Source organism: Medicago sativa, chromosome 3 (genome assembly GCF_051527215.1).
Source record: "Medicago sativa cultivar Bolivia chromosome 3, Bolivia_mono, whole genome shotgun sequence".
Lineage (NCBI taxonomy): Eukaryota > Viridiplantae > Streptophyta > Magnoliopsida > Fabales > Fabaceae > Medicago > Medicago sativa.
The window spans coordinates 27,974,772-27,987,272 of NC_140751.1; the positions used below are offsets into that span (position 1 = coordinate 27,974,772).

At 33.3% G+C, this 12,501-nt stretch overlaps 1 protein-coding gene across 2 annotated transcripts; it reads right to left on the reverse strand.

Moving 5' to 3' along the window:
- Positions 1-2,391: 2,391 nt before the first annotated feature.
- LOC146936892 (LOW protein: PPR containing protein) lies at positions 2,392-8,146 on the reverse strand. 2 transcript variants are annotated; one of them, XM_085751458.1, is made up of 4 exons: positions 7,782-8,146; positions 4,953-6,048; positions 4,498-4,609; positions 2,392-3,053 (listed from the first exon to the last, which is right to left on the reverse strand). In XM_085751458.1, exons 1-3 carry the CDS (start codon positions 8,121-8,123, stop codon positions 4,587-4,589), a joined length of 1,461 nt encoding a protein of 486 aa, XP_085607584.1. In that variant the 5' UTR covers positions 8,124-8,146; the 3' UTR covers positions 2,392-3,053; positions 4,498-4,586. The 2 variants fall into 2 exon arrangements, with proteins under 2 accessions (XP_085607584.1, XP_085607585.1); XM_085751459.1 differs by lacking the exon at positions 2,392-3,053 and adding an exon at positions 3,841-3,859.
- Positions 8,147-12,501: the final 4,355 nt, after the last annotated feature.

The window sequence follows — 12,501 nt, forward strand, 5'->3', positions numbered from 1 at the left end:
TCTAAATTACACGTACAACTCTAAAAACAATAATTACACTTTGATATTTACTAAAAGTAATAATATATTTTTCCAACCAAATACATATCATATCCAACCAAATAGAAGAGATATTATACAATGGATTAATTATTTTGAAGATGTGTGCTTGGTTGAAGAGTTATGTATTTTCCAAGGGGTATAACAATAGATGTAATTTAATGCAATTCATGGTTCCTAACAAAATTTTTTGAATTTCAAATTGAAGAAGTGTTGGAAGGAAATAGTACATAATTAGGGTTAGCACTTAGCAATTAATGTGGATCATTTGAAGGGAATTTTCTAGGTTTAATTGTTGCAAAAATTAGGGTAGCCGAGTTTGCATGGAAATTAGGATATTCTGCTTGTAAACGTATTAAATAAGTGTACAACAACTTGTCAGAAAAAAAGTCTACAGAAACAATAGATATATACAAACGATGACACAACAGGATAGGAATGAAAAGCTCATCAGTGAGGAGAAATATTAGGGATTGCTGCATTTTAGAGGAAATTTGTTAGGTTAAATTGCTGCTAACCTAATGCAGCATTTTAAAGGGAAATTATTAGGTTAAGTTGCTGCAGACCTAATAAAATTAATAAATGAGGATTATTGTGTTGTGTGCGAAATTTAACACGGTTTAGGGTTTTTTTTTTTTAGAGAAACACGATTTAGGGCTTGGTATATATAGCCAAGTTTACATGGAAATTAGGGTAGCCGAGTTTGCATGGAAATTAGGGTATTCTGTTTGTAAACGTATTAAATAAGTGTACAAAATATTGTCAAAAAAAAAGGTAACAGGATAGGAATGAAATTGGTGCGAGTGCATTTTTTTATTATTAAATAAGTGTACAAAATATTGTAAAAAAAAGGAATGAAATTGGTGCGATGAATTTTTTTAGTATTATTAAATAAGAGTACAAAATATTGTCAAAAAAAAAGGCATGAAATTGTGCGATGCATTTTTTTAGTATTAAATAAGTGTACAAAATATTGAAAAAAAAAAGGCAAGATGATAGGAATGAAATTGGTGCGATGCATTTTTTTAGATGGAATTTGTTAGGTTAAATTACTGCTAACCTAATACAACAAATTGGAGGGAAAAATATTAGGTTAAGTTGTTGCAGACCAAATAAAATTAATAAATAAGAATTTTTCATTCTCATTTTTTTTAAAATATATCTTATAAAGGTTCATTTAATCATTCATCTCTCAATTATCTATAAAACATATGTTGGTGTTTTTATCAATAAAGTGTGATTCGGTTGATAAAGAGTTGACTCATTCAATTAGAGTGTGGGTTCAACTTCTATTGCCATTGTAAGAGTCCCTTTTACAAATGATCTGCAAATATACTTATTTATAAACGTTTTTGAACCTTAAGATATGTCCTGTTGAGTTATTTATGTTCCCAACAATATGGTGGATGCTTCCAGAAACCCACCAATAACTAAGGATGACGATGTTTTGTACTTTAGAGGTTTTATGCCACTATCGTGTAGACGTTAGATTTTGCATACCCTGACCACTGCAACCATCTAGGGAAGATGTTAGAGAGCGCTGCTTTTATTTCCCAACAATTTTTAAAACCCCGATTCTGTCTGGAAACTTCATTTATGATCGGGAAAACACAGTTTTCTTCGGATTCGCAATTCTAGAGGTAGAAAATATATTGGTTTTAGACCGTCCGGATGGTTTTAGACCGTCCGGAATGATGCATCCGGACGGAATGGGGTTTTAGAAATGGTGGAAGAGAGGAGGGAGATGTGACTTTCATGATGTTACATGGAGAAGGTGATTTTCTTATGTTTCTATCATCTTCGTCCTTAAATGGCTCTCTCTCACTCTATCCCATTTTTTGGGTGTCTGGACTTTGGCGTATATTTGTTTCTTATTGATTATGAAACACCAACGAAAAATCATGAATCCTATTTAAGAAAATCAACAGTACAAAGCTATCGAAAGGTGCCTAATTGATATACAAAGCAAAGCCAAAGCAAAATACAATATTTCAAGACGTACTTTTCATAAGGTATAAAAGTATGATCAACATTAACATAGATACCAACCATTGCAGAAAAGATCATCTACGTCTCTCTTTAAGTGATATCAACCTATTCTGATCAGAATGACATAGCTAAAAAACTATAGATGTAAAATATGATTGATAATATTAGTCCCTAAACTTATACGAATCAAACAATTTAGTCCATAAAATTAATGAAATTCCTAACTAATATGTGAAATTAAAATCATCAATCACATTGGACCAATTAGGTTAGCTCTCGAAATTGCCTTACAAAGACTAATGATACAGAAAAATCAACTTAGGTCTCAAAATTGCCTAACAAAGACTAATGATACAGAAAAAATATCAATAAAGAATCGATTTAAAATTTTGCTAATTGCAGGAGCAGGACCCTCAGCCTCAGCATTTCAGGGTTTACATTTTCATTCATTTAAATATTTCCATGGACATGGTGAGATACAATACCCCATAGTAAGGGAAAAACTTTATGTTTGGATATCTACATCTAGAAAAATCACTAATATATACTGTCCAAAAGTTCACTTTTGAAAACACATGTTTCTTTAATAGCCAGAGATGGGGAAAAGCAGCGCCCCCACAGGCAATTTTGGCTTGCATCAAGCCAGCAACCAAATGGTAAGGAAGGTCGCTAGATTTTGCATAGACTACAAAACATCAACCATCGCAAACTTGGATTACTCCCCACAAGAATGGACCACCAAAGGGTTGAGTGAATCTATTGCATTATAGGATACTGGTGAACCAATAGGACACTTTGAGTTTGGTTGATGCTGCTTTTTGGATTGTGATAAATAAATTCAACGTTTAGTAACTTGGTGCATGTTTGGAACCACGGTGCCACCATAATTTTGTTGAAGCTCTAAAGTTTTAGCCTTTGCTAAAATTACGGTAGAACACTGTGATTCTGCATCAATCCAAATATGCATTTAGTCCAACGTGCACTCCATCATTGTCATCTCTGAGTTAGAACAAAATATAAATACCCTGCAGATCAGATATAAATTTCCAAATTCAGAATATTTATATCTAGTGTTACAATGGTAAAGTTGTATTCTGAGTTAAAACTTAATAACTCAGAGTATTACCCTGCATTGTCATCTCTGAGTTAAAACTCTTATTTTTATTTAGACATTTTTTTTTTCATTAATAAGTAAAGTTGTATATAAAAAAGTACATATATACTTGTTGCAAAAAAAAAGTCATAAATTTACTAGTCAAGGCTACGTGTGGTGTACATTAAAATATGAGAGAAAAACATAAATGAGAAATTTTAGAGTAAATGTCAACATGAAGAGTTTTCTTGTTCGGTACAGAAGCTCTGTAAAATCAACGCTACTTAAAACAGAAAACTCTCGCGTTCTACACAAAATTCAAAATGTTCAAGCTGATGCTCTAACTAACAGGAGTATCTATAATGACACTCCAACACTAAAATTATGGCTTGTTTGTTTTTCAGTTGGGAGGCCCCTATCATCCAGTCAAAAAGAAAAACTGAAAAAATAGAGTTCCGCCTATATTTTGTCTCTAAGCTTAGACTTGCAAACCTTAATCCAAAAATAATGTTTTGAAATTTCATTCTTACCGTTAAGAGTCTCAAATTGGATTAAATGTGGCCTAAAAAAGTGTTCACAAGTGGTGGGCAGTCCTTCCGTTACAAGTCAGTTTTGTAGGGTTGAGTTAGGAACAACCCAAATTCTAAGATGGTATCACCGCTTATCTAAGATTTTTGAGACTATCTGCTACCAGGTCACTGCCATCAGACCTTTGGGTCACGCTCTAGATCGTCAGTCCTGGACATAAAGGTATGTGTGTTAAGATTGTCACATTGGATGTGATATGACCTAAAAATGTTTTTATAAGATGGTACCAAATCTTATCCGCGATCTATTGGGCCACCCGTTATCGGGTCACTACTATTGGACCACTCGGGTGACGCTCTAGATGATCAGTCTTAGGCGTAAGGTTATGTGCGTTAAGAGTGTCAAAAAAATGTGTTTACAAGATGGTATCAGAGCTTATCCACGATCTGTTGGGCCACCCGCTATTGGGTCACAACTATCAGACCACTCGGGTCATGCTCCAGATATCCAGTCCTGAGTGTGAAAGGAGTGTGTTAAAAGTCTCACACTGGGATGAGATATGGTCTGAAAATGTGATTGTCAGTCTTCATCGTCTTCATCTTACAGGCCAATATTGTAGAGTTGATTTAGGCCCAACTCAAACTCTAATACTTACCTCACTTGTACCATTTATAATGGTACTCCTACAACAGGTTCTTTTCCAGTCCCAATTTGGAAAATCTACCCTATTTTCTGGGCAACATTTACCCCCTAAAAAATAAGAAATTTTAGCTGTATAGAGCTACCAAATTGACAGGTAAAGAAAGACTCTCCCAAAATATCGATGTAGTGAAGAAGAATCTGTTTACCTTCTAAAGTATACAAATCTTTCCATGTTGGAATCAACGTGGAAATTGATTGAATAGAACTGTGTAGTCTGCAATCAAAATTGGCCATGCTAGCATCCAATCAGCTTAGTATCTGTTAATCCAAAAGTGTCAGTAATATAAATATCATTCATGGGAAAAAAGAATCAATAGAAAGTACAAACGTGATAGAATGTACTTGAAGAAAAACTCTTGAAGCATTATTATCGCTTAAAATAGGTATTATAGACAAAGAGAGCTACATGTACTGGCTTCCCTAGGACTATTTCACCGCGACAAAATTGTTAGGAAAAGATAGCAAGAATTGTCGTGCACGGGAGGGCCAATGCTTCAACAGCAATGGGCCAAAACATAAAATTTGCATTTTTCCATCAAGCAGAATAGGGCCAAAACATAAAATTTGCACCAAAGAAATGATTGCAGAAACTGCAACATACCTGAGCTATCTTTGGCAGAAATCATCATGGTTTCCAAATTTTTAGCAGCTTCAGTCATGCCTTGGGTATTATAAGCCTGGATCATGCAAGTGAAGGTGGTGCTATCAGGCTCACATTTTCTTGCTCTCATTGCCAAGAATAACTCACCCATCTTTTTTAAGTCGCCAGCCTGACCATAGGCACTAATTATGCAATTAAAGAAGGGAGTATCCAAAACAACATCAGAATTTTCTACATGCCTCAAGATTGAGTCAATTTTGCGAATAAGCCCAGCTTTACTATACGCATTGACAAGCGAGCAATACGTTACAGAATTAGGTTTCATTCCTATATGCTTCATATTTTTGAAGTATTTATCCATCTTCTCAATTTCTCCGGCTTTGCCATAAACTTCAATTACGGTATTATATGTTACAATTGTCGGAGCAAAAAACCTCCTCTCCATGAAATCCATCACACTCTTCATCTTATCGTACATGCCTGCTTTGCCATACGACTTTATCATCATGTTGAATGTCTTTATGTCTGGCTTTATGCCCATTAGCTGAAATTCATCATACCACTTCTCCATCTTATCAATTTTCCCACCATTTCCATATGATCCTATCAAAGAATTCAGCGTGAAAACATCTGGTTGGCAGTTTTCATTTTCAATCATATCTGTCAATGAATTCTCCATCTGCTCAAACATGCCAGCCTTGCCATATCCGTCGATGATGGAATTATATGTCACACTGTTACATTCAATGCCCGAATATGACATATCCGCAAGAACGTGTTCAATTAAATCAAATCGACGAAACTTTGCACAGCAACTTATAAGAACAGAATATGTATATACATCTGGTTTGCAATCAACAACTGATTTCATATCTTCAATAGTAGAAAATGCGTGACGAAAGAGACCACTTTGACCATAAGCACTTACAAGAGCGGTGAAGACATCAACAGTAGGTTTAAGCCCTTCAAACAACATGGTTTCATAGAGCTGACTAGCCTCTTTAGGCTGCTTGCACTTGCTAAGCATCATCAACAGCTTTGTATAAGTCTGGCATCTTGGTTCATACCAATATTGATTTCGAAGAAGTTCGAAAATCTGCAGAAGGAAATTGATCATGTTACACAGACAAAACTGAATGTTAAAACAATTCTGGTCATGTTTTGCGGCCTAAAACAAAATCTAGTCATGTTTCACATCATAAACTATGATATGTCCCAAAGTGTCGCTAGTTTTGCTTATGTTTGCATGAACGCGTGCAAGTATCAGTAGGTGAATGAGTGAATCAAGGATATGAGAGTAGAATTAGAAACTGAGCAGACTAAAAAAAACCAACATTAAAGTTAGAAGTCCATAATTTTTGTCTCAAATTCATGATTTTCCTAACACAGTCAAATTAAGACTTTCCATGGTCACAGGCAGAAATGGAAGGTAGAAGAGAGAAAAACCAAAGCATAATGGCACAGCTCATTGTTGAGACACTCCAAAATCCAGAATAGAATATCACACTTGAAATGTTTTTTTCACTTTATCAACAAAACAAAGAGACAACCATAATCCCAATCAGCTCTACATGACCGAAAAAACCCAATTCAATCATTTAGAAGCAGCATCATAACCCATGAATCATTGCATTGCACTCAATCCAAAAATTAATCATCAAAACATGAAAATGAATAAATACATATGACACTAAGTCCACTCACTCACATTATTTCATTTCACCATCCAACTCGAAAAAAAAATCCACTAAACCAAGCCAAAGAACACATTCAACAGATTATACATCTTGACATACTTTTTAATTTACCTAGAAAAATAAGAGTCAATCAAGAAAATCCAAAACCCCAATAGCCACCAACTCTACATAAAAAAATCTCAATTAATTCAATCATTTCAAAGAAGTTTCATACATACATGAATCGTTGTATTTGACTCAATCCGAAAATTAAAGAGAAAAGATGACATACATTGTCAATGTAGACCAGTTTTACACTGATGTCGAATAAGTTTCCAGCATTTTGCGGTTATTTATAAAGTTGTGGTTTTAAGTCAACTTATGGGGTAATATCATAAGTGTTCTGGATGGGCCAAGCTCCAATCCCAGGACATAAAGTCCCAACAAGGCGCTCGGTCCAAAGATGGACCACCAAATCCAATATGTAGCCGAGAAACAGAAGAAAAGAACCTAGAGTTAATCAGAGCCCTCTGATTACAATCAGATGACACTCCGGATTACATAAGGCACAACCACTTAACAACTTCACGTTCATGTGGAAATATGAACCTCGTATATAAAAGGGTTTCATCCATTGAAGAAAGGTACACAAGTCATTCTATGGAAAACCACTGAATTCCGAAAACCCTCCTTGAGAGCGTTGAAGTCTTTGATGTACACCACCCCACTCCAGTGAAGGACAACCGTGTTCCACCATACAACACCTACTCCGGCCGTCATCTCAGATCGTATACAGATCAATAAGTTTTCATTTGATGTCGGTAATACATCTCTATTAAACTCAATTAATTGTCAAAACATGTAACCAGGTCTTATCCTACTAAGTGGGGTCGACTGCATGAATAAAACAACGCATATATCGTATATCTATCCAACTCATGAATCTCTAGATTTTTTGAATAGTTATCTTATATATAGTTATTATGTGAAAACATGTAATCAATGAATAAATTTTTACACATGACAAAAAGTTCAGCCACCCACCCATCAAAAATCAACTAAACCAAACCAAAGAAAAACATTCAAAAGAGTAAAGGGTTACATCCAAAACAAAAATTTCACAAAAATAAAACAAAATTAGGACCAAACCAACCATGAGAGCATTCTGCCACTGATACCCTTTGATAGCATCATCCAAAGCTTCGAGAACAGCCTTAGGCCACAGCTGTTTATGCTTCCATGACTTGGCTTTATTCTCAACGCCTCTGATAGCAGCTTCAGTTCGAAGAATGCGTGATAAGTCCTTCCTAGGATCCTTCTGAAGCCCTTCGTATGAAGGCTTGGAAGAGCGTTTCAATGAGTGAACGCGAAAAGAAGAAGAATTGAAGTGGTTTTGGTTGGGGAATTTGGTCGAACAGGTTAGGGGCGCTGTTGAGGAAATGGATGAAGACCATGAAATTGTTTTACACGTAGCAGAAGGGTGAAGAAGCTCCATCCACAGAGAAAAAGAAAATGTTCAGAACAACCAATTGGTAAAAATACGATATATAAACATTAGTTAAATTTTTAATTGTCTTTATACAAATAATGATGATATAGATAATTTGACAAAAAAATTGGACTTGCAAAAATAAAGTGAATCGGTGTCATCTTTTTGTTTATAGATAAGTGACAAGTATCAATGAAACTTATACACAACTGTAAGATTTGAGTTTAAACTCGAATGATGGTGTCGAAGTTGAATTAGATCCTTGACAAGTCAAATCAATTAGTTACTTTAAATAAAGTGATTTTGAGTTTGACTATGAGGGGAAATACTTGTGTGACATTGACTATGAGTGTTAACGTATTCCCCTCTCTAAATAATAGTCGTTTATGCACGATTATTAAACAAATGATTAATTGTGTTGGTTTTAATGGTAAAATTAATATCATTTATTAAAGGGTTGTGTTAACTTGTACCCTAAGGGCACAAGTTAAGAAGCTAAAAATGGAAGTAAAACATAATTTCTGTCTTGAAAACATAAGATTTTAAATTTCTAAAACATAGAATGCACAATTTACAATAAAATGTTTCTATATTTAATCTCTTAACTTGTGCCTTAAGGGCATAAGTTAACATTTGCCTTTATTAAAACATCCTTATTAATTGTAGTTAATGAAGTAGTTAAGTTGGATGAGAATAAATAAATAAGGTTATACTAGTAAAAAAAATAATAAATGTTGCATTGGTATTCTAAAGTCACAATTATTTTGAGAAAAAGAAAAAATGGTAAAGAGACAATTATTGTGAGACGGATGAAGTACTGTTTTTTTGTAGTAGCTGAGGTTTGAACCCTGGACCTTGCATATTTTTTTATGCATTGTACTAACCAACTGAACTAAACTCACAAGGACAGACGAAAGAAGTACTTTATAAAACTTTTAATGTCTACAATATATATTATAGTAATTAATCATGTGGTTTATAATTTATCATTTGTCCAATTAAAATTGACCATATATGTGACTCTCTCTCTCTCTCTCTCTCCCTCCCTCCCCCCTCTCCCCCCCCTCTCTCTCTCTCAAACCTAGCCGTCACCCCTTTCTTCTTCTTCTTCTTCTTCTTCTTCTTGTCAGAGGGGTGATTTAGGGTCAATTTTGACCCAAAAATCACCCCTCCGAGTTGTCAGAGGGATATGGATTTGAATTCTAATTGATGGATTAAAAAAGGTCCATTGGTCCATTACAATCCACTATTTTTTTCCTTCAAAAAAACCATCAAATCCATCCAATTAGAATAAAGTCCATCCAATCCATCCATTATTAGATTTTAATAGATGGATAATCCATCCGATCCATAAATCAGAATGTATTATTTTTTTTTAAATTGTATTATTTTTTTAAATTGCTTATTACGATCTTTTTTTAAAAAACAGTTTATTTTTGCAAAACAACTTATTATGATCTTGTTTTGAAAAACAACTTATTAATGCAAAACAACTTATTACGATCTCTTTTGAAAAACAATTTATTTATGCAAAACAGCTTATTATGATCTCTTTTAAAAAAACAGCTTATTTATACAAAACAACTTATTAGGATCTCTTTTTTAAAAAACAACTTATTCGAAACAGCTTATTTATGCAAAACAACTTATTGCGATCTCCATTTTAATTTTAATTTGTTTACACACTTTTATAAACCTGTTGAATAAATTTGAATGTCTTTACAGGTTTCGTTCCCTATTTTAATTTCTAATTGACACTCCTAACACTCGTGTGTGCTAATTGGATTGTTTACATATTTGTTGCCATTGTTAGATTATATAGAATAGAGTGGAAAGGAATAATATATTATGGCATCTATCTGAAGTCAGTATGGAACAATCAATCATCTCCAAATTCATTCTGCAAACTGAAGCAGTTGAGAATGATTTAATTATAAAAAATAGTTTAGTTAAAAAAAAAAGGTGATAATCAAAAATAAAATTATTTAAATAAATTAATATTTTTTGAAGTTATCCATTGAACTTTTTTATTTTAAAGAGGTGATCCATTAGATTTTGAAAATAAGATGGATGGATCAAATACATCCATAGTTTTAAATGGACGGATCCAAACCAATCCATGAAATTTTTTTTTTGTTTGATGGATGGATTAGATGGATTTTGTAATGGATGGATTGGATGAATATGAATATCATGGATCATATTGCCACCCCTAATTAAAAGTCAAACCTTATTTGCAACAAATGTAATTTGCCGTAACATGATAAGTTTTAAGAGCATGTCCAAGATCGACAGAGGAGCAATTGTTTTGTTGGAAGTTGGAATACCAAAATTGGGTTGATGCCTTAAGCTTTGTACTCATTAGAAATTGGGTTGATGCCCTTAAGCTATAGTATAGTTGATTTATTTGATTTATCTTTTAATCTTATGTCCTTCTTAAAAATGGGAAATGCCCTGGATTGGAGAATAAATTTAAAGTAATGATTCTTTTAGCATATGAATGAAGTTCCTTTTTTTTTTTTTAAAAAAAAATAAAAAATTGAAGAGAAGGTATTTTAATTTCTTTTCACATGGTTGTAACCAAAAAAAAAAGGATAGTAGTCTTTTTGATTTCTGAATATGTAACAAGTAAGCATAATAGTCTTTTAGTGTATCAAAATTTTAAAATAATCATTGATTGTCCACTTCGTTAGTCAAAATAATTCTTGATATTAATGCTTCATTAATATTGTCATATTAGTCATTCAATATACTTAATTATTAGTATCATTTTAATCCTTACTCCCTCCGTCCTAAATTATAAGCAAAAAAATATCATTTTCTTTGTCCCAAAATATAAGCAAAAAATACCAATTTTTATGTTATTTCAAAAAAATCATCTTTTCCAAAGTACAATTAAATGGAAATTGCATTTAATTTGTTTTCCTTTCTATTCTCTTCATAATCATTAACCAATAAAAATTGTTTTTACATCTTTCCATGAAACTTATTTCAGGAAGAACACAAAAAATTATACCTCAAACTACTATGATTTTGTTTTTTAAATAAGTGTGAATTTATGTTTTTTGCTTATAAATTGGGGCAGAAGGAGTATTTGAAAAGAATTACTATTGAAAGATTATTTTAGCGTAAAGACCGTATTAACTAGAGAGTGTACACAGTCATATATTTTTAGACAAAAATAAAAGGGGAATTAGTCACTTTAGTCCCTGAATCGGAAGGGATTCGTCACTTTAGTCCTTGAATGCAGATAAATTGCAAAATAGTCCCCGAATGTACAATTATTTTAGGTGTGTTTGTTTCAAGGATTAAATTTACAATTACAGGAATAACATTTTCCAAAACATTATTCCTAGAAATCTTAATCATATGAAAAGGTTAAGAATGACATTTAGTCACTTTAGTTCCTGAATCCAGAGAAATTGCAAAATAGTCTCTGAATGTAGACTCTGTTGATCAATTTCAGGGACAAAAGTGACTAACAGAGTCTACATTCAGGGACTAAATTGACTAACATAGTCTACATTCAGGGACTATTTTGCAATTTATCTGCATTCAAGGATTAAAGTGACGACTCATTTCTTATTCATGGACTAAAGTGGCTAATTCCCTGGATAAAACAAAAAAAGTGTACCTAAAAAACAAAAACAAAAAGTTGTACCAAAAAAAAATCAATGGCTTGGTTGCTATTTTAAAAATATAACACAAAAAAAAAAACTAAAAATGGCTTGCTCGCCATTTGAAAAGAAGAATAGGAAAAAAAATAAATAAAAATCCTTGCTCTCCATTTGAAATGGAGAACATACAGAAATAAAGCCTGCAAACTTGCAGGAATTGTTGAAAATTGATTCTGCTCGCCATCCAAAATGAAGAATAGGGTCATTTTGATCAATTGTTTTCAACTAGGATCAGACATATATTTTTCTGGTAATAGGGGTAGAAGAAAAAAAATTCGTACTCTTCTCGTGTCTCCCGTTACTGTTACAATAGCACGTGCTACTCTATGTCAAAAGGCCGTCTTCTTGAGTCTTTGCTCATTACTGCCAATTATCACTACTATCCCTCAAACTTCTTTGCTGATTTTCTTTAACAGTAGCAATAGAAGATGGCTGCAACTATGATAGGAGGTGCTTTTCTCTCTGCAACTGTTCAGACCTTAGTTGAGAAACTTGCTTCAAAAGAGTTTCTTGATTACATCAAAAACACCAAGCTCAATGTCTCACTCTTGAGACAGCTGAAAACAACACTGCTCACTCTTCAAGTTGTGCTGGATGATGCGGAGGAGAAGCACAATTAATCTTTCTGATAAACAGTGCCTTTGCTTCATCACCTTCTTTTCAATCGCCTGTCCCTGGCGTAATCACCTGCATTACATTATTGTAAA

Bases quoted from the DNA above. Each gene is read 5' to 3' on its own strand.
- LOC146936892 (XM_085751458.1), bottom strand. From the start codon at position 8,123: ATGGAGCTTCTTCACCCTTCTGCTACGTGTAAAACAATTTCATGGTCT. The intron at 6,049-7,781 runs GTTGGTTTGGTC...TTCCTTCTGCAG, and splicing joins AGTGGCAGAATGCTCTCATG to ATTTTCGAACTTCTTCGAAA. The intron at 4,610-4,952 runs GTATGTTGCAGT...TTGGATTAACAG, and splicing joins TTCTGCCAAAGATAGCTCAG to ATACTAAGCTGATTGGATGC.